Genomic DNA, 26,220 nt, shown 5'->3' on the forward strand with positions numbered 1-26,220 from the left:
ACACTAACCGTATAAATATTGTACTCAAATGATAATAAAAATTGATTTTATACTTTTTAGAAATGTTATATTTTAATAGCTATTAACCAAAATGTATTTCAATGTAACTGTAAACTATATCCAATCTATAATATTTACATATAATATATAAGTAAATAACGTATTCTAAAATATAATATAATAATTTTAATAATTAATTACTATAAGTTTACTGATGTACATATAATTTGTTTATAAAATCTTTGTATTTATATATTACAGTGTAAAGCTAATAAAAGCTTAGTTGAAAACAATTCCTTTAGAGATATCACATAACATTTAACTGATGATTAAACCTTTAGAAGACATGATATAATAGGGAAAATAAATAAAATGCCATTTCGCATTATAACAGGTACATTTTTTTTCTTTCCAAGAATCCTTCTTCTTGGAAAGAAGGAGCGAAGATGCGCAGGAGCTGTTTACCACAATACTGCAACAAAAACCTGTATCGTTAAATCGCCAACTTCAAATAGAGGGAGGCGCTCTGGTATTGAGGTAGGTTTTAGAAAGTCCTAATTTAGAATGCCAAGTTTTAGAATATCAAGTTCTAGAAATACTGTGTTTTAGAAAATAAAAATTTTAGAATTTCAATGTTTAGAAATATACTTTTTATTTTTTTTTTGTTTACTTAATCGTACATAAAATTGTTTATAATAATTCTTTTATAATAAACAATAAGAAAGTGTGGTATAGTTTTTATATTTTATATTTTGACTTTATACTATATACATATACATTATTATTTTCCAAGACGCATATAATATCTCTACAGTTGTTTTTCAGTAGTTAGGTTTCAGTAGTTCCACTATTTTATAAAAAATACTCCAACGTAATCGTACGTTAAGATCGCTGCTACAACAGCAGCAGTGATAGCAGTGGGACGGATGAGCGACGGATCAGACGAAATTTGATATTTGACGAAAATCGTCGCGTACGAAAAATTGGTCTTAACAATGCTGGAATATTTTTGGTTATAAAGTTTAGACCATCTAAACAATCTGCTTGCCTGTTCCTATGTCCCCATCTACAAAAAAATTGTGATCAATTAATACTTTATACGACTTTATATTATATTCAGTTGTTTGCACTGTACAAAATACGGTTTTTCAATGATACAACTCGGTTTCCTGTTACTATACTTTAGTGGCCACTACGATTTTTTTTTTTTTTTTCTCAGCTCGAGTCACATCTGTTGGATACGCATACCTGTTAAATCATAATAACTAGTTTTACAGCTAATAATGTATATCTACGTCAAAATATCATTAGTTGCTGTGCTGGACGTAGCAGTAGGGATGTACAATTAGTATTTTAAAACAATTTTGCTTACTCACTTAATTTGCATTACTTGTGTACATAGTCTGTTCTTTGGTCGATTATACAAACGTAGCTTCGCGTATAGGTAAAATATAATAATTTTCAGCACCGACTGATAAACTCAATTCTGCAATACTAATTTAGAATACCTAGCATTATGTGTCGTGTAGTTAAAATCGTGATGTAAATATTATTTATTAGAGATCGTTTTAAAAATGATAACTTCTAGCAAAGTTCAATATTAATTTATTCTTTACAGATATTTTGTTATTGTTTTTTATACATTACACTAATATTATAATATCTACATATTTGTCAAATATTGTTTAAGGTTTAGTGAAGTTTATTTAATTTATCTAATAAACTATACAGTATTTCTTTAATATTAATTCGTCATTGACCATGAAGGTGACATATTTCTGGTTATTATATTCATGTTTAAATCTTGGTACGTAATATATAAATATTAAATATATATAATAAGTTAATATTGTTTACAATAAAAAACTATATAACATTAAAAAGATAGTAATACATACTAATCGGTTAAGATAAAACGTACTTATAATAAAATTGTTGTTTTTCATTGTACTAGAATTTAATTTCTGTAATTAAAAACAATATGACGAATATATGCGTTTGTATTTATTGTAACTATCTTTTAGTTAAAAATAGTTTGGAAATATAACTTCATTTGTATAATATAGACTATAGACTATAGAGAATTCTCTTCGTATTTTTGCTCAGTTTTTAATTTTTTGTATTTGGTGAAACTTACATAATTTGATTTTATAAAGCAACTACTACAAAAGGTTAGGTTAGGAAACTTTTGCAACTAATTTTTCCATCTTATTCACAGTGTGTAGGTATTAAATGCGCTAAAAAATGTTTATTTTCGTTAATTAACAATATATATATATATATATATCAATACATATCAGAACGTTAACGTTAATTTTCAAAAATATGTTCGGATTTTACCATACAAGTATTTATATTTTTATTGAATCAATACAAATAATAAATTCAAAAACAGAATATTTTACAAAAAACAATGAGAACATTTTTTTTTAAATAATTTTATTAAACCTTTGAGTTATAAAGAAACAACAATTATCAATATAAATATCATAAACATTTCGATGGATACATTTTTAAATTATTTTATTAATTTTTATTTTATACAATATAACTCAATTTAGTATGTTTAAATTCTTTTTTCTAAATTAAGTTATGCGACGAAGATAGAAGCCAATTATAACTCTTTCATTTTAAGCTAATATAATAAAGAACCATAGTATAATATAAAACAGAAAATTATGATTTTTAATTATACACCACTTTACATTACAAATTATTTTTTTTCAGGAGAAGTCGTTTTTTGTAACAGAGTACTTGAAAAACGAAAAAAATTATCACCATGCACAATGTTGGTTACTATAATGTTGTTATAAGTATTTTATTGAAAATGTGATAATTTGGAAGGAGACGTGGACTCCAAAAATCTCAACGATCAATAGGCCCTCATATAAAATAATACACAAGCTTAATAGTAGACATCTACTGTAAATTATCATACATTTGTTGTATTCACACATATAATACGAATTTATACATTTTTCATGACTTTCTCTTATACTTTATTGTAGTATTGCAAAAATATAACTTGTGCGTAGTATATTTATTTAACTTTTTTTTACTATTTAAAATCCATTAGGTTTAATTAATTAAATATAACAGTATAACCTATAAATTATTTAATTCTAATGATAGTTATTTATAGTGAATTTAATGTATACAAGTATAACTATACCTTTAATTTTTTGTATAATTCCTAATTGAAGAATAATAACCTACATTATATATTATTCTAAATACTATAGGAAATAGAATATTATATTCTAAATAAAATGTTGATTTCAAAACCTTACATATATTGACATTTAAGTTGATTTTTATTTTTAAGCGAATACCAGTATAAATGTATATCTGGCCAATGCGTTAATGAAACAAATATTTGTAATGGATATCCCGATTGTGTCGATGGGTCTGATGAAACTTTAGAATTATGTGAAACAGTTCAGTGAGTTTATTATAAAAATATAACCATTGTACTTAACTAAATCATTCAAATTTAAGGTGTGATAATAATAAATTTCGGTGTAAGTATGGGGCTTGTGTCAATAAGGACAAGAAATGTGATGGCATAAAACAGTGTGTTGATGGATCTGATGAAGAGAAATGTATTGTGCCTGAATCAATCTCGGAGCCAACAACACTAAAATCTATTAATAATACAATACAACGTACGACACAGTCTAATAAAAAGTATTTATTATTTAATTTAAGTCTAATGAACAAAATTTACGTATTATTTATAAACTATTTGTGAGTTTTTCAAAAACAAGGGAAATAAAGGATATGTCCAAAAGCCGAGTATATTAATTAAATATGGCTTTAAAAAAATATTTTAATTTAATTGTTTTATTTGATGTAATTTATAAAATATAATATAAAATGTATAGCTAATAGACATAATAAAACAATTAGTGCTACTACCCTTAAGTAGAGTACCAATACAATCGTCATTTGTTTTGTTATCTATTGTTTTATTAATTCAATTTACTACTTTTTATTTACTCATTTTTTGTCACGTGCTGTATAATTTGATAAATTCATGGCACGAGTGCCTGAGTTGACATGCGATAAATTAGAATATTCTCATTATATATGTATTATACATTGTGTTTTATTTTAAAGGTAACATGAAATATTTCAATGTAGTGATTTCTGATAGTTATAAGACATTTAGAAGGAGATAGGTTATACCTAAATACACATTTTTTTGCGCATGTGCAATATAAATTGTATTTTTGTAAAATAAAACAATAGGTGTTTTAAATAATAAATTCTGATATACCGAATTGATTTAAGTCATTTTAATCTCTTAACCGTGACTCTAAAACCAAAATCGACTGAATATCAACAAGAAATTAATGTTTTCATTTATTAAATTAAACCATTAATTAAATTAAAAAAAAAAAATACATTTAATTTATTATTTTATTATTTTTTACAGCTTTTTTGGAAGATTTGTAAGGACAAATTAACCTGGTTATTTATTTTTACTATGAAAAATGTGATTTTAATTCTTGAAGTTTTATTTTCTAAGGAATATTTGCATTCTACCGAACCTTGAAGGAGTTATATATTCTTACGAAGGTTCAGATGACATTTTATCTCACGGAACATTGATTAAACACAATCGCACTGTTATCGAGAACTGTCAAGTTGGATATCATAAGGCTTACCCCATTAGTTCTAGGGTTTGTCAAAATAATGGAACATGGTCATCGAAATCTGAGAAATTGTGTTTCAGTACGTTACGTATTGTAATATCAATATTAAAATACTTACTTAAGTAAATACTATATGTCCAATGTTTGGAAATGATTGGTTATGATTTTTTTATAGCTATAGAAATTTATCCATCTATATTATCAAACGATTTAAATGTTAAATTGTGGTTTTAAATGGTGTAAGTTCAATATTTGTTTTTCTCTCAAATGCACTTACAACATACATAAATCACATTCATAAAAATTAGCTGAATGCAAATTTGAGTGTTTGACACTCAAATTTGCATTCATATTGGTACTTATTACATTTTATTACTATTTCAGATTTTATTCAAATTAAAAAAAAAAATAATTTTCGTAAATATAAATAACATTTATTTATTTAATAAATTGATATATTATCATGCTCTTTAAAATATTATTCTTTATAATTATTGAAATATGTGATTATAATAATAGTGAGCTAAAATATTCTTATACCATCTACTGTATGAATTATTCTTTATTCTATAGGTATATTACATTTTAATTACTGGCATATATAATTACATTCAAATATTATTTTAGAGTGCGGTAGATCATATATCGGACACCAATTATTGATCGATAATGGAAAGACAGCACATTTTGGAACAGCGCCTTGGAATGTAGGAATATATCGATTTAATAAAGAGAATTCCAAGTATGACTTGATATGCGGAGGATCGCTAATTGCTCCAAATTCAGTCATTTCTGGTAAAAAGCATTCATGAATTTTGGATTTAATTAGCAACGATAATTAGTTAAATATCAATTTTAGCGGCTCATTGTTTTTGGCGAAATGGTATGCTATCTAATAGAATATCAATAAGCGATGGCCTTTATAGAATTGCTGTTGGAAAATATTATAGAAATTACACAATTATTGACAATGATTTTACTCAAATAATGGATGTAAGTTTTTAGTTAGAGGTAGAATCTTGGAAATTCAAAAAAAGGTACAATATTATATTATAAATATATCTATTCTATAGGTAGAAACAATTTATCTGAAAGAAGACTATTTGGGATATGATCGTTTCTATTCTGAGGATATAGCTTTTATCGTATTGTCAAACAGAGTTAATATAAGTAGTGCTGTTGCACCTGTTTGTGTTGATTGGAACGTTAGATATAATGTAAAAAATGGAATTCAAGGAAAGGTTAGTTTTTTTTTTGTGAAAATAACTATTACAATTATGATTTATCTAGAGATAAGTACTATAGATACCATCAATCACCATTGTACCATATTGTGTACAACTTATCAACATTGTCTAACTATATGATATAGGCAACTACTGTAAGATATTCTTCTATAGTATAGTATGAAATAGAACAATAATAATAATAAAAAATCTCATAACTTAAATTAAAAATCATTAAATATTATTTTTATTTCGTATTTGTTTAATGTTCGAAATAATAAAACTTTAATCAGTTGGATTTAAATTAACTGATTAAAGTAATATTATGTATTACCAATATTTGCATAGTTACATTAAAAGTGAGTATACTTACTTATTATTACACTATTTTATACTTTTACAGATTGTTGGTTGGGGAAAAACAGAAAAAAACATAATTAGCCCTGTCTTATTAGAAGCAACTTTACCGTACATTGATTATAATTCTTGTCGAAGCATGTATACAAATGACTTTAAAAAGTTTGTGACTTTTGATAAATTTTGTGCCGGATTAACATCGGGTAAAATTTTTAATTATTTATATTTTAAATTAATATTTCAATTGTTTTCAATAAATACAATATGCAATTATATGTATACTTTTTATTAAATAATATAACTTATTAAACCTTAACTTTTAAATCTTTAAATCTAAACTTTTCAAGATTATTTTAATTATTTGATTGAATGTAAAATTAATTTATTATTCAAATAATTTATTATTATAATTTAAATATAAAATTAACAACAAACTGAATAGATCGGTGTGTGCATCATCTGTCATTTTACTATATATGTGTTATTTGATAGGTATACAGTCAAGAATGATCAAGAATATTATACACACTGCCGCTAATAAAATACATTATTATTATTATTATTATAAAATTCACATGACATGAATAAATTTACGAGGATATAAAAATAACGATAATTTTTATAGTGTATGTGTGTGTGTGTGTGATAATCAGCTGTTCTATTATGCAGTTCGAAATAATGATATAATATAATAAATAATTCAAACACAATAATAAAATTTATTCCACGGCGAAAAAAGTTGACGTTAGAATAACGTTTCTTTAATTTTAGGACAAGGAGTTCGTGAAGGTGACAGTGGTGCAGGCTTGATGTTTTTGCATTCTGATTTTTATTATTTAACCGGAATAGTGAGTCTCAAGGATCCAAATACACATAATTCAATTGCAGTTTTTACTAATGTTAGCACCCACATTAATTGGCTTCGTGAAATGTATAATAAACATAGTTCTTATGAAAGGGACAATATGCTGGTAATTATATTTAAATCATCTATTCTATTTGTAATTTATTGAAATCTGATTTTTACTTTTGTGAAACAATTCATACCAATTCATTTTTAACAATCGTTAATTTAAATTAAACTTACTATGACATAATACAATAAAGATAATACCCAAGTGTTAAATTTTACTATATTTTATTACGTTAATAAATGTTTTATTGCGTATTTTTTATAACTGATTATTATTTTTTTCATAATAATAACGTTTATTATTATTCTACTTAATAATTTAAATTAATGTTTAATGATGTCACAGACTATTTTATATGATGATGATCGTATGCTTGTTTTTAAATAGGTATTCATTTAAATTTTCATTTATTAAGTTGACATGGATATGTGAAATTTAACTTCTGTTTCCGAGCCATCAGGTTAGAAAAAATTAATAATTAAATTTTTTATTATTAATATTATACCAGGTTACGACAAATTCTTGTGTTTTACCAATTGCCGAAGGCATTATATATTTTTATGAAGGTTCGGATGAAATTTTATCTCACGGGACATCAATTAATTCACATCATATTGTAATTGAGGACTGTGAAACTGGATATCATAAGGCATTCCCGAGTAGTTTTAGGGTTTGCCAGGGAAACGGAAAATGGAAATCGAATCCTCAAAAATTGTGTTTTAGTAAGTCATGCATAGTGTATGCTGCAATAGTTATTTATTTAAATGTTATATGGCCGATGATTGATTATTTTTAACTAAAATGTATTTATTTTTATAGAAATGTGTCCACCTTTATTATCGGATAGCTTAGATATTAAATGTACTCTAAATGGTGATTATGCAAATTGTTCAAATCCATCAATATTTGGTACAAAAGCTATACCATTATGTAAGCCAACCCATAAAATACCAAATGGACAAGAAGAGACTCCAATTGAATTACTTTGTCAGTCTAATGGAGCATGGAATAATCAACTACATACTTGCATTCCATGTAATTGTATTTTTAAATTATATTCATACATTTTTGGTTTACCTATATACTGGATTATCGCTGTCTTCTTTTCGACGTATGTACAACGAACTTTAACGAATGCTGCACTGGTAACTGTGACGGCGATTATTACTGTTCGTATAAACCACTCTTACGGACAATAATTGGCCATGAGGAATAGCAAACATTTGCTGCATTCTGTATATTTCACTAATTTAATGAACTATTACACTATCCAAATGCTTATTACATTTATATATGTATGTGTTACATATAAATAACTTATTATAATAATTATGAATATACATATTCGAGGGATTTATCCCTAGGAGTGATCAGCTATAAAAATGCATTTCATGTAATTATATTTATTTTATTACAAGTCATTTATTTATACTTATCTAACTATATTATTTTTATTATTTGGTTGTATGTATTATAATATTTATAATAGTTAAAATTTAAGATGAATAAATAATTGTTTTGTCAGGTATAATTGTTTAATATACATTACTAAGAGAATCTGAGCGCCATATTTGTTTTTGTATTTTATTATTTTATATTCTTTTCTGAAACAAAAACATTTTTTTTTTAAAACTTAATAGAACAAATTTATATGTCACGCATTCAATAAGATTATTCTTTATAATTTCTTCTTCGTGCGTTTTTATAACATTGCGTGAAATCCTCTTAAGCTTTCAACATCGCGTTTTATTCTCTATTATATAGGTGATAATATGTATTAATTATTGTTATAAATATTTGTATTTATTTAAATTTTTTAGATTGTGGTAAAGTATATTCAAATAAAGCTACATTGATCGATAGTGGTATCAAAGCTGATGTTGGATCAGCTCCTTGGAATGCTGGAATTTATCAATTAAATAAAGAGAGTTTCACGTATGACATGATATGCGGAGGATCATTAATTAGTTCAAATATAATTGTTTCTGGTAAAAACTAAGCATTATATTTAAGACCTCAAAAAGATAGATCATTGTTAAAATAAATAACATTTTTAGCGGCTCATTGTTTTTGGCAAAAAGATATGCTGTCTAAACGATTATCAATTAACGATGGTCTATATAAAATTGCTGTTGGAAAATATGATAGAGATTACTCAGTAATTGACAATGAATTTACCCAAATAATTGATGTTAGTTATTAATTTAAAAGTAGTGTCTTAAAAACTAATAATAATATATATTATAAATAAAACCATTTTATAGGTGAAAACAATTTATATAAAAGAAAATTATTATGGAACTAAGGGGTTTCATGCTGAAGATATAGCTGTTATCATGTTAAAAAACAAAGTTTCTATTAGTGTAGGTGTTGCACCAGTTTGCGTTGATTGGAATAGTAGATATAATGTATCAAATGGAGCTCAAGGAAAGGTTTGTTTGATAATAAAGTATAAATCGAAATTATTATTTAAATTACAGATACTATAATATTATCATTACTGATGTATGATAGGTTAATATTAGGTAAGTGGCTGTATGAATTTCCTGTATTATACAAAAAAAAAAAATATCTAATAATTTAAACTGTAAAATTATAAAATTTAACATTGTTTTTATTTTAATATATATTGGTTTGATTAACAAAATAATAAAACTTTAATTAATCAGATTTTAATTGACTAATTATACTTATTAGTTATTACCAACATTAACATGTGTATATTAAACGTGAGTAATTTTATATAAAGATTATAAAACTATTTTATACTTTCACAGATTTTTGGTTGGGGTAAAACAGAAAAAGACGTGTCAAGTCCCATTTTATTAGAAGCCAGTTTACCGTACATCGACCATAATTCTTGTCGAAGCATGTATAAAAATGGATTTGAATCGTTTGTGACTATTGATAAGTTTTGTGCCGGGTCTGCATTAGGTAACACAATATTTAAATACTATTATTTGAAATCATTTTTTTAGAATCAAAATTTGACATCTTAAATAATTAACATTAATTTTATCAAGGGTTTTTTGAGCTAAAATTGATGGCTGCAGTTGCAATTCTCCTTTAATTATTTTTAGAATGATTTTCTATATCTATATTTTTGTGGTTTAAATAAATTTTTTTTTAATTTCAGATCAAGGGGCTCGTAAAGGTGACAGTGGTGCAGGCTTAACGTTTTTACATTCTAATTCTTATTATTTAACTGGAGTAATGAGTGTCAACGATCCATATGCAAACAATTCAATATCGGTTTTTACAGATATTAAGTTTCACATTCAATGGCTTCGTATGCTGTATACAAATAATGATTAATATCAAATAATTTATTTTCATTGTAATCCTAATCAATATTGAAATATTTATATTATATTATTATATATTATTATTTTTATTATTTTTATATTATTATTATTTATATTTATATTTATGAATAGATTATTACTTTTGTGTTACAATTTTTGACAGTACATCTTTGCACATTTATTTGTTTAAATAAAACTTAATTACATTTTTTATTGATGATTAAACAAAAGTTTATGTACGTTTTTTTAACAATATTTTTTTATTTTCAGAATCCTTATTCAGAATATGTATTCAATAAAGCTTGAAAAAAGTTATTTAGAAATACATATCTGAATAAGTTAAATAGTGAGTTTATTATATTCATATATTACGGCATACAAATTTTCATTTCTATAATAAATAACAATAGTATAATATTATAATTGAAATCAAAATATTAAACATTTTTTTCAATACAGAGTTGTAAACAAATAATCTATTTAGAATGCTGAATTACAAGCTGTTATTATTTATACCAATTTCGGACGATTATCTATCGGATTTATTTACAAGGCAAACGGTTGAACATATAAAGCCGTATAAGATATCAATCGATCAGAAATGTTGTGTAGATGGGAACGGAAGAACTCGTAAGCAGATTGGTTAGATGGCTAAACGTTTTAGCCAAATATGCTCTTGTACTTTTAAAAAATTATCGTAAAATGTAACATGTCCCTGGATCCACCGCTTCTCCATCCCCCTATTATCATTACTGCGGGGGGAGGGGGTGACTACAACTTACGACAAGTGACGACGACCACCGAACTACGACGTTTGCTATATGGTCAGTGTATTAATTATAACTAAACATTATATAAATAATAATATATACAATTGATCAAAATGCATTTTTCAAGTTTAACAATCAAATTAACAAATAAAAAAAACAGCTGGTTTGACATCAAAAACACTTCCTTATAACATCGTGTGAAAAAATCTAAGTTAAAAAAAAATTCCGATTTGTTTTACTTTATAATTAATCTTATTTGTCGTCATGGGTTTAGGTAATATTACAAAATGGCATTTTACTTATTTTCCGTATTATTACATCACTTATATTAAAGATGTTATCATTACTTATAAAGTGTAATGTCACAACAATAACTTTTTTTTAACTTAGCTTTTTTTTTACACGAAGTTACAACGAAGTGTTTTTGGTGTGTTAATAAAAACAATAATAAAAATTTAAAACTAACATATACTTACGGAAGGAAAAATATGGAACGGCAGCATATATATTATTCACCATTACATGACCATGGACTGAAATACTAACTAAAATATTTACTGATCGTAAATTTAGGACAAAATTAAAAATTTATTCATCGTACATGGAAAATATCTATTTTATTTTGTCTTATCTAATAATATCAGTAAGTATATATTATTTTAAAGCCTTATAATATATTATCCCAAAACAGGCATGTAGCTATATAGTCTATCTGTTACGCCGTGTAGTATAACCATAATATGAATCAAACATTATTATTAAAACAAAAAATATCTGTTTATACTTCATTTTTTTCTATACGTCGATATGACTGTACAAGTTAAAAACAATAATTGATTCATATAATACAATAGGAAACTATTGTTTATTTATAATAATATATAAAATTCTTCGAATGGTACCTATTAATTTATGACATAAGAAAAGCTTTTGGAGACGCAACATTATTGTTATTGGAATTTACAAGGTACTTAAGTCAGGTTAAATTGTGAAAAAAATCTGATAAGATATGACCTACCTACTATCAAACAACAACCTGTTGAAGATAAACAGATAAATGATAATTTTAAATCATAACAATTAAATAGGGGAAGGTGGGGTAAGACCGTACGAGAGGCAAAACCGTATGATAAGGTTTATTGAACAATAAGTCAAGATACAAAAAAATTATTGATGTTAATTTGTCCATGACCGTTATTGTTATTGTTATCGATAACTATTATCCTCATTTTTAACAAATTCCCGCTCAAATTCTTGTTATCACAAAATATGTGTAATCGCTATTTTTTTTCATATATTGTCATTAAAAACTTTTATACTTATATTTGTTTTATGTAAAAAAAAACTGCATCAAATTACGCAAAATTAAGTACAGATTATTTATTGATATAATATGGAGGAATGTTGCTTATACTTTTTAGTTAATTGCTGTTAATTTGAATACACCTACTGTGGGGCAAAACCGTATAAGTATAATACATAAGTATTAAGTTTAATGTTTATTTTATTTTCATTATTTTGTTACTTACATGAATATTTAAACATGTTTGGTTTAAATGTTATTTAAAAAGTTTGTTATGTAAGGTAAAGAACTACCCTACAAAATTGTGTTCATAATAAAGTGAAAAATAGTTGTTAAATGAGTTATTATTTTTTTATTCTAATATAAAAATGCAAAATACTTTACTCAAGATTTTTTTTTGGATATTAATATGTATTGCAAAGGGTGTCTATTATATTTCTACTATTTTAGATCATAAAACCATCCATACAGTTTTGCCCCAAGACTATTACGGTTTTACCCCATCTATGGGGCAAAATCGTATTTTTGGGTACTTTCAAAATTTGGATTTTTTTTTTAGTTTAAGTTAAGATTTTTTGAAAATGCTTCAATATTATTGAAGCTAACAATATTTGTGATATATTTACGCAATCCAGTTTCAAATTTTTCAAATGTTGTAAGTTTTACAGTGCCTAGAAGTTAGTAGTACGGTTTTGCCCCGCCTTCCCCTAATAATTATAAAAACAAAGAATGAAAGCCACTGTGAGCAAGAGATGAGAATAAGAAAAATAAACCACTGGTCAATGAATGACGTGGTTGGAGGGTAGACCCCACCACGGTAAAGAATCAACACGGTTGTGACGTCAGATTACTTCACCTTTCGAAGGCTTTCGGTATTTCGTGGGCGATAAAAACAGGCTCGACACAAAAAGAACTAAATAAAAGTATTATATAGTGTTGTTTATACAATTTTTAAATAGTTAAATAAATTTAGTTAGGTATTCAAAAATTATTTACAGTAAATGTTTTTTTGTTTGCCTTTAAATTATAATGCGAAAAATCAGTCACATGCGTATTAATTAATACACGATTTGATACATAAAACAAAATAAGCGGAATTTGATGTAGCAGTATAATAATACATTCAATTTTAAAACAAGTTTGTACTTACTCACTTATTTTCATTGCCATCTGTCTATGTAGTTTGTCCTTCAATTGATCATGTAAACACATATAGCTGGTAAGAGATGTACTAACCAACACCGTTTACATACCAATATCATGATATTGTATTATAGAGATCCGAAACTCTGTGTATAGTAATAAAATCTTTGTTGCTATTATCGACTGAATATTTTTTAAACTATAAAGTTGAAAATGTATTAATTTTCAAGTTGTGTTTATCTGTGTTTATTATATACAATTTATTATATAAAACCATAGTATATTTTACTATAATAAAATATTATTTAGTAATAATTGTCGTTAATATGGAATAATCATTGTATTGTCATTTATGGTTTATAATTAAAAATATTTTTGGTTTAATTAGAGCTTACCATTACCCACTAAGGTGATGCATTCTCGGTTATTATGTTCATGTTTAGTTTTTAGAAACTTAAATCAACATAAACAATACGAGAATACAAAATTAAAATCATTTTTTAATGGCATTATGTTAATATATGACAACAATGAATAAATCTAATAAATAAAAAATTGTTTAATATATTTATTTAATCTATCTAAAGTGAATATTTAATAATAATGTATACGTACCAGTTTTTTAGTAAATAATAATCTGTTTTATAATTTTATTGGTAAAAATAAAAATGGAGATTCAAAATCTTTTTAGTCTTGACCATATTGACGAAATCTACTGAGGATTGCTCATTGGTATTTATTCACATAAGAATTCATTTTTTGTTTCACGAAATGATGAAACTAATAAGAATATATAGATTCAACGGCCACACTAGGTGTTTGATATGGCGTTATTCATTTGGGTAAATAACCCAAAAATTACCTCTTATACATCATTTGTGCAAGTAATTAATTGAACGTTTAGGTGAATTTATAAATTATTGAAGAAACGGAAAATAATATACAACAATTTTTATTATATTTACTACAACTACATAGTAATATATAATGTCTTAAAAATTAGGTTAGAATTTTTAAATTTTGTTATAATACTTATATGAGAATGTAATAAATTTTATTAAACAAAAATGGATATTGGGTACCAAACCAATAAATAAATTAGTTAAGATTTACATATAAACTGTTTATAACATTTATGAATACGCATACCCATTAAATCGAAATAACTAGTTTTACATTTAACACTGTATATTTAAATCGAAATTAGTTTCTGGATGTAGTAGTAGGGCTGTACACTGAATTTTAAAACAATTTTTTTTACTCGCTTAATTTTAATTATCTATCTACGTAGTCTGTTATTTGGTCGAGTATACGAACGAAGTTCTTCGTATAGGTAATACACAAAAATTATTATCAACACCGACTGATAACTTGAATTTTGCAATACTAATCTAGAAGACTTAAAATTATGTGTTGTCTAGTTGTAATAATTGTGATATTATAATCGTTCATACAGTACATACAGATCGTTTTGAAAATGATGTTCTTTACTGATAAAGTTCAATATTAATTAATTTCTTACAACAATTTTTAAGTTTTTAATAAACATAACAGTGAGATAATATATTATATAAGTACAAGTTTGTAGAATATTGTTAAGTGATGTTTACATGATTTATATAATATATTATAAAGTTTCGCTTCAATATTAATTCATCGTTAGCCATGAAGGTTACGTATTCCTGGTTCATATATTCATGTTTAATTTTTGGTACGTACTTGTAATATTTGATAATATTGTTTACAATATAAATATAAATAACATTAAATAGATAGTCAAGTTGGTGATATAAAGTAATATGTAGGTAAAAATGTTTCCATCTATATTGAAATGTTTTTAGTTATTAATACAAAACTATATTTGTTGAAAACAAAAATTTGCCATACATAAATATATTATATTAATTAAGCAAAATTAAAGTGATGTGATAAAAAATGTTGTCAATATAAATATTATTGTATAACCGTATACTTTACACATGTATTAAATTTAAGTATATTTGTATTATTATTTAGTATAATATGATATATACTAATAAATTAAAACAAAAACCTAAAAAAAGACTTAAAATAAAATTATTGTATTACTTTTACTCGGGTTAAATTTTTGTAATTAAAAATAACATGAGAAAGTATGTGGTTTTTATATTATACTTACCTATTAGGCTATTTGTATAAAATATTTAGGGACTACAACTGAGATAATGTTATTTGTATAATACATAGAGCTTCAATAAATCGAAACAGGTACACGAGAAAAAAAGTAATATATAAAATTGGTCTTCATTTTTTTCTCAGTTTTTAATTTTTAACAAACTGTAGTGTAATATTTCTATTGATAAAATAAATATGTATTATCTTTTTTTACATTCAAACGTATTTTGATTACACGTATGTCAATAATTGAATTTATAAAATGACCATTACACACTTTGTGCTATAAATTTGAAACCTTTTAATGATAATTTTTAAATTGTGTCCGGATTATCCAACTATTAATAATTTTATTGAATTTATAAAAATAATTAATTCAATATCAGCATATTTGACATTAAACAATAAGAAAATTTTTTTTTAAATAATTTTATTAGACCTTATTTTTAGAAAAAAAAAAGATTATGTATTTTTAATAGTTTTAATATTAAAAACTTTTCGATCGATAAACGATTTTTATTACACAAGTGTAAATATCAAACATCAATTATTTATTTTTGCATTTAAGTTTTAAATTATATTATTAATATTTAATTAATTTTTCTCTTGTTTACTTATAATTTATAAGTTTTGTTATTGTTATAGTGTTGTTATTATTATATATCACTGTTTCTGTCTCAACTTAATATAAAATAGAAACATAATAATATAAAACAAAAATTCTGATTTATAATATGAAACTATTTAACATTACAAATTATATTTTTCAGGAACAGATGTTTTTTGTGATAGAATACTTGAAAAACGACAAACTGTTTCATCATGCAAAATGTTGGTATATGATAATAGTAATTATTATAATATTAAAATTAAAATTAAAAAAATGTTAGCTAAATGGGAGACGTGGATCTCAAAAACTTCAACGAACCCTTGTCCTCTATATCAAATAATACACAAGAACAGTAGTACAGTAGACACATATTGTAAATAATTATACATTTTTTATATTAAAACATTATATACAAGCTTATAAATTTCTCAAGACTCTTGATTACTACCTTTACATGTATATATACTATTATAGTATATGTATATTAAATATAAATGTAATTATATATTTAAAGGTTGTAACAGATAGAACTAACTTTTGGAATAACTTTGGTTCTAATTAATATTTTCAATCTTTTTTTTATTTATCATGAAGAGAACCTAGCGCTACATGTATAATTTAATTTTGTTGTTGTATTTATATATTCTCTGTATATAATATATAATCGAGATAACAATATTTTGGTGAGGTTCATCTTGAAAAGAAGGTTTACTTCATCAAACTAACCATATCTCTGAATATTGAACGAATGCTTTGTACTTTAAACAGTATTAGTATTTATTTTAATATGTATTTAGTACAAATAAATATAAATATTCATTTTGGTTATAAGTTGTGGTAGAATATTGGTATATTACCATTTAATTTATATTGAGTTGCCCTTGAAATAATGATATTTGTTTTGGTTTAATGTGTAATTTTTAAAAATATAACTAAACTTATTTTGTAAACCCGTGATTAAAGTTTGGAATTTTTAGATAAAAAAAAATTATAAAACACCAAAAGTATTACTTTCTATTACTTTCTATATTTGATATGTAATATAAAATATTATAGTTTATATTAAATAATGATTGTAAAACCTTACACATAATTGACATTCAAGTTTTTACTTTTATTTTAAAGTAGAAACCAATACAAATGTATATCTGGCCAATGTATTGATAAAACATCAATTTGTGATGGAACTCGAGATTGTAATGATGGGTCTGATGAAACTTTGGCATTATGTAATACAGTTCGGTGAGTTGATTTTAATAAAGTAATTTTTATACTTTAATAAATATTTTAAATTTAAGGTGTCAAAAATATACATTCCGGTGTAAATATGGGGCTTGTGTAAATACAGAAAGTAAATGTGATGGTGTAAGACAGTGTGCTGATGGATCTGATGAAGAAAATTGTCCTGGTCCTATTTCTATATCTGCAGATCCATTAACACTAAAACTTAGTAATACAACACAAATAACGACGGAGTCAAATAAAAAGTATTTAATATTTTTTTTAGCCATACAAATAACATTGGCTTATTTGTAGACTATAAGGGATTTTATTCAAATAAAAGTTAACTTATGAATTTTTTTAAAAATTCAATTATTTAATTGATTATGACCATAATAAACATAATACTGTCATTAAATTGTGTAATTTATTATAAATGAGAAAATATAATATGAAATCTAGAGCTATTAATAAACCTATAAGTACAAAAAGCACCACTATTCATAGTTTTAAGTAGATAACAGATTTGGTTGGCATTTTAATTTTTTATTTCTATTCCTCTAAAACGAAGCCATGCCAGCTAATTTGATTTAGTATGCTTACAATAAATTACACAAAACTTTTTTTTGCTTTATCTTCTCTTTCTTTATGATGGTTTTTTGAGTACTTTTATTTATGCTTTTAAGTATCATTTTGCAACATTTTTTTTCGATATGTATTTGAAATAAAAATATTTGATAGGTAAATATTATTTTATTTTTATAAAAAAAAAAAACTATTTAAAACCTCTTTATCCTGTAAATTACACTTTTAAATTTATTGAGATGTTATTATCAGAATCATTTTTTTGTAAAGAAAAGGTTAAACATCGATAAGTGTATAAGCTTCAGGAGTAACATGAGATGTATTTTAAAAAAACATAAAGATAATAATATGTGCAAAATACAAATTTGGATTTTGAAACTATTATAATAATATCGTGTATTCTAGAAAGCAAATAAATACCAAGAAGGGAACTTCCTGAAGATTAGACATATATTGAATTAATACAGTTATAAATTTAGGTAGATTAGAATGGGTGACGTCAAAATGTGATTTTAATACTTAGTGTTTTATTATTTAAGGAAATCATGCATTTTACCAAGCCTTGAAGGAGTTATATATTCTTACGAAGGTTCAGATGACATTTTATCTCACGGGACATTGATTAAACACAATCGCACTGTTATCGAGAACTGTCAAGTTGGATATCATAAGGCTCACCACAATAGTTTTAGGGTTTGTCAGGGAAATGGAAAATGGATATCTAAATCTGATAAATTATGTTTCAGTAAGCAATGTATTGAAATATCATATAATTAAACTTATGTAAATAGTTTATTTCCAGAGTTTAGAAATGATTGGTTAAAACTTTTTTATATTTATAAAAATTATATCAATCTCTATTATCAGAAAATTAAATATTAATTATATATTTATTAATTATTTTCATCTGTAATATTATTATTATTATTATTTTAATATATTTATATACAAATATTATTTTAGAATGCGGTAGATCGTATATCGGACACCAATTATTGATCGATAATGGTAAAACAGCACAAGTTGGAACAGCACCTTGGAATGTAGGAGTATATCGATTTAATAAAGTGAATTCTAAGTATGACTTGATATGCGGAGGATCACTTATTGCTGAAAATATAGTCGTTTCTGGTAAGATTTATTCATGTATTTCGTATTTAAAACGCAACAATATTTAAAATATTCAAATTTTAGCATCACATTGTTTTTGGCAAAATGGTATGTTATCTAATAGAATATCAATAAACAATGGTCTATATAGAATTGCTGTTGGGAAATATTATAGAAATTACACAGTTATTGACAATGATTTTACTCAAATAATGGATGTAAGTTTTTAGTTTAAAAGTAGAATCCTAGAAGCAAAAAATAGGAACAATATTATATTATAAATAAATCAATTTTATAGGTGGAAACAATTTATCTGAAAGAAGACTATTTGGGATATAATCGGTTCTATTCTGATGATATATCTGTTATCGTGTTATCAAACAGAGTTAATATTAGTGATGCTGTTGCACCAGTTTGTGTTGATTGGAATGGTAGATATAATGTAACAAATGGAGCTCAAGGAAAGGTTGGTTTTTGTTATAATAAATATTACAATTATGATTTATTTATAGATAAATATAATGCAACCAATCACTATTGTGCATTTATACAATGATCAACTTAAGTTACGTCTACCGCATTGTATAAAAAGAACACTAAAAAAAAATCTTATAATTTAAATTAAAAAAATAATAAATACTATTCTTATTTCGTATTTGTTTGATGTTCGAATAATAAAACTTTAATCTGTCGGGTTATAATTAACTAATTACATAAATAATGTATTACTAAAATTTACATAGTTACATTAAAAGTGAGTAATCTTACTTTTTATTAACTATTTTATACTTCCACAGATTGTTGGTTGGGGAAATACAGAAAAAGACATACCAAGTCCAGTTTTATTAGAAGCAACTTTACCGTACATTGATTATAATTCTTGTCGAAGCATGTATACCAATGACTTTCAAAAGTTTGTGACTTTTGATAAATTTTGTGCTGGATCTATATCAGGTTATAAAATAATAAATTATTAATATTGGAAATCAATGTTTCAATTTTTTTTTTTTTTTTGAATATATACAATTGAGTTATAAATTGTGATTTTTTTATTATAAAACACTCATTTTTTCAAAAAGTATTCATGTCTTTGAAAAAACAACTTGAAACTATGTAAAAAAATGTTTTTGAAAACATAAATACTTTTTGAAATAATGAGTGTTTTATGATAAAATAATCATCTGTATACATTGTTATATATTACTGTCCGCATAAATATAACTAACTTTTATTTAATTAAAAATATAACTTATTAAACTTTATATTTTAGTATCTGATAATCATGTAATTATCATAAACGACGCTGTAAGAGTTTAGGATTGTAAAGTGGAACAAAATAAAATAGATTGAATTATTATTATGATTTGCTCAAACGGAAAATAATTTATTATTCAACTTATTTATCATAATTATTGAAATATAAAATTAACAAAAAACTGAACAAAACAGTATTATGTGTATGACTGTATGAGTATATCATCTGTCATTTAACTATTTGTTATACCTATCACTCAAGAATGATCGTATGATTATTGATTAATTGTTGTTGTTAAATTAAAATATCCTTAATTTCAGGACAAGGAGTTCGTCAAGGTGACAGTGGTGCAGGCTTGACGTTTTTACATTCTGATTTTTATTATTTAACCGGAATAGTGAGTCTCAAGGATCCAAATTCAAATAATTCAATTGCAGTTTTTACAAATGTTAGGTCCCATATTAAATGGCTTCGTGAAACGTATAAAAAATATACATCTTATGACAGTGATAATATGCTGGTAATAATATAAATATCATTTATTTTATATCTAATTGAAACCAGTATTTATATGAGTAGATTTACTTTTATGTGATGATTTATAACAGTTCATTTTTAACAATTTTTCATTTCAAGTAATCTTAATATAACATAATATTAAATGGATACTACCAATGTGTTACCATTTTACTAGCACTTAATTCGCTTGAATAGTTTTTCTACGTAAAAAAAATGTTGCATTTTTTATTTCGTACAACTAATTGTTTTATAATATTTATTATTATTATTCTACTTGATAATTAATTTAAATGTTCAATAATATAATTGACTATTTTGTATTTTATGATGACGAACATATAACTATTTCTTAATAGATATTATTATTAATTTTTATTATTGAATTGACTTGCTTATGCTAAATGTTAACATCTGCTTCATAGCTATCAGGTTTGGAAAAATTGTTTATAAATAAAATTATTCCAGGTTACGAAAAATGCATGTGTTTTACCAAGTGCGGAAGGGATTATATATGCTTATGAAGGATCAGATAAAATATTATCTCATGGCACATTAATTAATCCTCTTCGTATTGTAACTGAGAACTGTGAAGTTGGATATCATAAGGCTTATCCAAATGGTTTTAGGGTTTGTCAGGAAAATGGAGAATGGAAATTGAATTCTGAGAATTTGTGTTTCAGTAAGTTATGTATTGTAATTTAAATTGTATAATTTTTAATGATCAATTTAAAAAAATAAATATTTTATGCACGATATTTTATTACAATATGTTTATGTTTATAGAAACGTGTCCACCTCTATTATCAGATAGTTTAGATATTAAATGTACTCTAAATGGTAACTATGCTAATTGTTCAAATCCGTCTATACCCGATACAATTGCAAACCAATCATGTAAGTCAACTCATAGAATACTAAATGGACAAGAAGGAATTCCAATTGAATTACGTTGTCAGTCTAATGGAACATGGAATAATCAACTATATGAATGCACCCCATGTAAATATATTTTTAAATTTTATAAACACAGATGTTTAATTTAACTATATTTTGGATTATTTCTGTCTTGTTTTCGACTTATGCGCAACAGCGCAATCATCTTTAACGAATGGTTGCACTGATAACAATGGCACTGAGTATTTTGTCCGTAAGAGTATTTTGTCTCGAGGTACGGCCAACGTGTTAATCGATTTAAGGTAGTGTGGTTTGATTTGTTTGACATCCAGTGACCATTGACTATTGCAACATTCTGTATATTTTACTAATTTAACGAACTGTTACTGTAGTCAAATGATTATTATATTTGTATTTACTATTGAAGTCAAAATTATCAGCTATCAGAAACATGGCAATTTTTTTTAGATTGTGGTAGACCATATATCAGACACCAATTATTGATCAATAATGGTAGTACAGCACAAGTTGGAACAGCACCTTGGAATGTAGGAATATATCAATTTAATAAAGAGAATTCCAAGTATGACTTCATATGTAGTGGATCATTAATTAGTCCAAATTTAGTCGTTTCTGGTAAAGACTGTAGTTTATTTCGGCTGTAAAAAGAAATGATAATTAATTAAATAACATTTTTAGCGGCTCATTGTTTTTGGAATAGCAGTACGCAATCTCATCAAATATCAATAATCGATGTTTCATACAAAGTCGCCGTTGGAAAATATACTAGAAATTTTACGGTTATTGACAATGATTTTACTCAAATAATGGGTGTAAGTTATTAATTTAAAATTAGATATATTAATGATATATTGATTACAAACAATTTTAAAGGTAGAAACAATTTATCTGAATAACGATTATTATGGAGCCCTTGGGTATCATGCTAAAGATATAGCCGTTATAGTGTTAAAAGACAACGTTTCTCTTAGTATTGGTGTTGGACCAGTTTGTGTTGATTGGAGTAATAAATATTATAATGTACCATATGGAGCTCAAGGAAAGGTGTGTTTGTTAAATAGTTTAAAAAATGAAATTATGATTTTCTTACAGTTAAGTACTAAATGTCCATTAAAAAATGCCCATTTATATGAAAGGGAAATAGTGTAAGATATTCCTCTATAGTATATTATAATTTGTACGTTCTTGTAATAATACAAGAATACTAAAAAAAATTAATCTTTAACAACATTTGCATGGTTATATTACTTATATTAAACGAAAGTAATATTTAAAATCATACAATCGTTTTATAATTTCACAGATTGTTGGTTGGGGACATACGGAAATCAACATACCAAGTCCCGTTTTATTAGAAACAACTTTATCGTACATTGATCAAAATTCTTGTCGAATTATCTATACAAATGGATTTCGAATTTTTGTGACTGACGATAAATTCTGTGCCGGGTCTTTAGGAGGTAATTAAATATATATATCTATTTATAGCCATTTGAAATAATTTTTTCAACAAGCAAAATTCAATGGTATTTCAACATTGAATATTACTAACTATTGTTAATCAATGATATAATTTACTAAACTCTATTATTTAGTATTTTGTGAACAGATAATCATACTCATTCTACAACTCTGAATAAATAATGAACTGCATTGAAAATAATGATTTTTTTATGTTATTAACTTTAAACAAACATGCTTCGCTCAAAAGAAAAAAAATCGTTTAATTATATTTAATATTTTTATTACCATATAAAATTAACAACTAACCAATAATAATCAGTTTTTATATCTATGTATTGTATGTATCGTTCAAGAAATAAGAATATTCGTATGATTTATTGTAATATTTTAAAAAAAATATCTTTTTATTTCAGGACAAACTGTTCTTCAAGGTGACAGTGGTGCAGGCTTGACGTTTTCACATTCTGATTTTTATTATTTAACCGGAATTGTGAGTGTCAAGGATCCATATTCAAATAATTCAATCGCACTTTTTACAGATGTTAAGTATCACATTAAATGGCTTCATGAAATGTATAACAAATATACTTCTTAAACAAGTGATGACATATGTTAGCCCAATAGTATGATACTTAAATAAAATAATAAAAAAAAATGTATTATATGTGTAGTTGGTATAATTATTTATATTAATAGATTTTTACTCTTGTATAAAAACTTTCAACAGTTAATTTTCAAGAATTTTTCGTTTAAATTAAATCTAATAATACATTATCAAAGGGGTGATACATAAGCATTATATACTTAATTTACACTAGTTTTGATAATATCTACAATCTACATAGTTGATTATTTACCATAAACGATTTTCTAGTGTTAAGTGACATACTAAAGTTTAATATAGGAATTTAAATAAAAACAAGTAAGTAACCACCATAGTAAATTTCGTAAATAAATTAATAATTTATAAGCAATATATTAATGAAGTGTTTAATACGTTCAGCGTATATTGAAAAATATATAAAATAATTGAATAATCTATTTGTGTTTTATGATATCAGTAAGAATAATTATATAATTATAATATTATCTCAACGCTGGCATGTAGCTATATAGTCTATCTGTTACGCCGTGTAAGATAACCATATTAATCAAAAATTATTATTAAAACAAAAAATATCCGTTTTTACTTATTTTATTACTATAAGGCAATACAACTGTACAATTCAAAAACAAAATATGATCCTTATAAAACAATAGGAAAAAAAATATTATAAAACTGAAAATTCTCCAAGTGCTATTAATTATTACATAAAAAAAACCATATGAGGATGCAATATTATTGTTATTGAAATTGAGGTCCATTTTAGGTTAGATTACCAAAATGTGATTCCTAGTTTGTTCTGCTTCTGTACTATAACGTTATAATTCATTAACTGGAAAATAGTATAAAATTCCGCCATAGAAAGATACGCATTTTTTATTGTATATTAATAAATAAAATAACGATTAAAATATTTTACGGGCTTAAAGGATAAAATCCTTTAAAAATTAGAGCCAATACATATGTATTCAGGTTCTCAGAGAATGTGAGCCACCGTGTTCATTATATGAGAATAAGAAAAATAAACTGCTGGTCAGTGAATGACGAGGGAGGGTAGGCTTCACCGCTGAACACAATCAACACGGTTGTGACGTCGGAGTACCTCACCGACGGCTCCCGTTATTTCGTGGGCGATAAAAACAAGGTGAGCAAAAAAAGAACTATGTAAAAGTATTATAATGTTATACATACAATTTTTATATAGTTAAATAAACTTAGTTAAGTATACAAAAAATTATTGACAATGAATATTTATTTGTTAGACTTTAAATAATGCAAATAATAAGTCACACACGTATTAATGTACCTATATAGATACATACAAATAATATAAGCGGAATTTCATGTAGTAGTAGGTATACAATCAATTTTAAAACAAGTATATGTATACTACTCACTTTTATTTTCATCCCAATCCAATGCAGTTTGTCCTTCGGTCGATCATGCAATCGCAATATATAGCTGGTAAGAGATGTATAAATCAACTTTGTTTTTTTACTAGTATCATGCAATAGTAATATTATATAGAACCGAATATCAATTGTTGCTATTATCGACTGAATATAACTTTCTCTTTAAAGTTGAAAATGTATTAATTCTCAAGTTGTGTTTATCGGTGATCATTATATAAAATTAAAGTATATTTTACTGTACTAAAATATTTTTTAATTTATGGTAAAATAATATAAGCTTAAAATATTAGCTGCATTTGTGTAGTAGTATAAAATCAATTTTAAAACAAGTTTGTACTCACTCACTCTTATTTTCATTGTCATCCATCATCTATATGTAGTTTGTCCTTCGATCAATCATGTAAACGCATATTCATAAGTGGTAAGATATATAACAAATCAACAATTTTTACATACCAGTATATCATGAAATTAAAATATAAAAGACCCGAATTTCAGTGTTTAGTGTTGTAATCTATGTTTGTATTATCGACTCCATATGATTATCTTATAAAGTTCAAAATTAACTGATTCTCATGTTCTGTATTTCAGTGGTTATTATAATATCATATAAAAGCATATTTTACTTAAATGTTTTTTTATTTTATTGTAAAGTACACTTTTAGTATTCAATGTCGTTAATTTGATATAGATAT

At 24.8% G+C, this 26,220-nt stretch overlaps 1 protein-coding gene across 1 annotated transcript; it reads left to right on the forward strand.

Annotated features, from left to right (window-relative positions):
* Window positions 1-1,336: 1,336 nt before the first annotated feature.
* Window positions 1,337-24,441, forward strand: LOC132922602 (uncharacterized). The gene is made up of 34 exons (XM_060986193.1): window positions 1,337-1,807; window positions 2,728-2,788; window positions 3,326-3,442; window positions 3,499-3,687; window positions 4,532-4,737; window positions 5,286-5,453; window positions 5,518-5,651; window positions 5,732-5,899; window positions 6,288-6,444; window positions 7,013-7,212; window positions 7,664-7,877; window positions 7,975-8,190; window positions 8,976-9,143; window positions 9,213-9,346; window positions 9,420-9,587; window positions 9,933-10,089; window positions 10,292-10,464; window positions 15,312-15,387; window positions 16,601-16,661; window positions 17,566-17,682; window positions 17,739-17,927; window positions 18,786-18,991; window positions 19,210-19,377; window positions 19,441-19,574; window positions 19,655-19,822; window positions 20,154-20,310; window positions 20,932-21,131; window positions 21,596-21,809; window positions 21,914-22,129; window positions 22,493-22,660; window positions 22,724-22,857; window positions 22,919-23,089; window positions 23,349-23,505; window positions 23,923-24,441. The coding sequence occupies exons 1-34, from the start codon at window positions 1,762-1,764 to the stop codon at window positions 24,102-24,104; spliced, it is 5,394 nt and encodes a 1,797-aa protein (XP_060842176.1). The 5' UTR covers window positions 1,337-1,761; the 3' UTR covers window positions 24,105-24,441.
* The last annotated feature ends 1,779 nt before the right edge of the window (window positions 24,442-26,220 follow it).

The sequence above is a fragment of the Rhopalosiphum padi genome, chromosome 2 (genome assembly GCF_020882245.1).
Source record: "Rhopalosiphum padi isolate XX-2018 chromosome 2, ASM2088224v1, whole genome shotgun sequence".
NCBI lineage: Eukaryota > Metazoa > Arthropoda > Insecta > Hemiptera > Aphididae > Rhopalosiphum > Rhopalosiphum padi.

What these genes read in the sequence shown, in the direction of transcription:
- LOC132922602 (XM_060986193.1), top strand. Translation starts at nt 1,762, where the DNA reads ATGAAGGTGACATATTTCTGGTTATTATATTCATGTTTAAATCTTG. An exon ending in AAATTATCACCATGCACAAT is followed by an intron (nt 2,789 to 3,325) that starts GTTGGTTACTAT and finishes TTTATTTTTAAG; the next exon opens with CGAATACCAGTATAAATGTA. An exon ending in TCCAAATTCAGTCATTTCTG is followed by an intron (nt 5,454 to 5,517) that starts GTAAAAAGCATT and finishes TATCAATTTTAG; the next exon opens with CGGCTCATTGTTTTTGGCGA.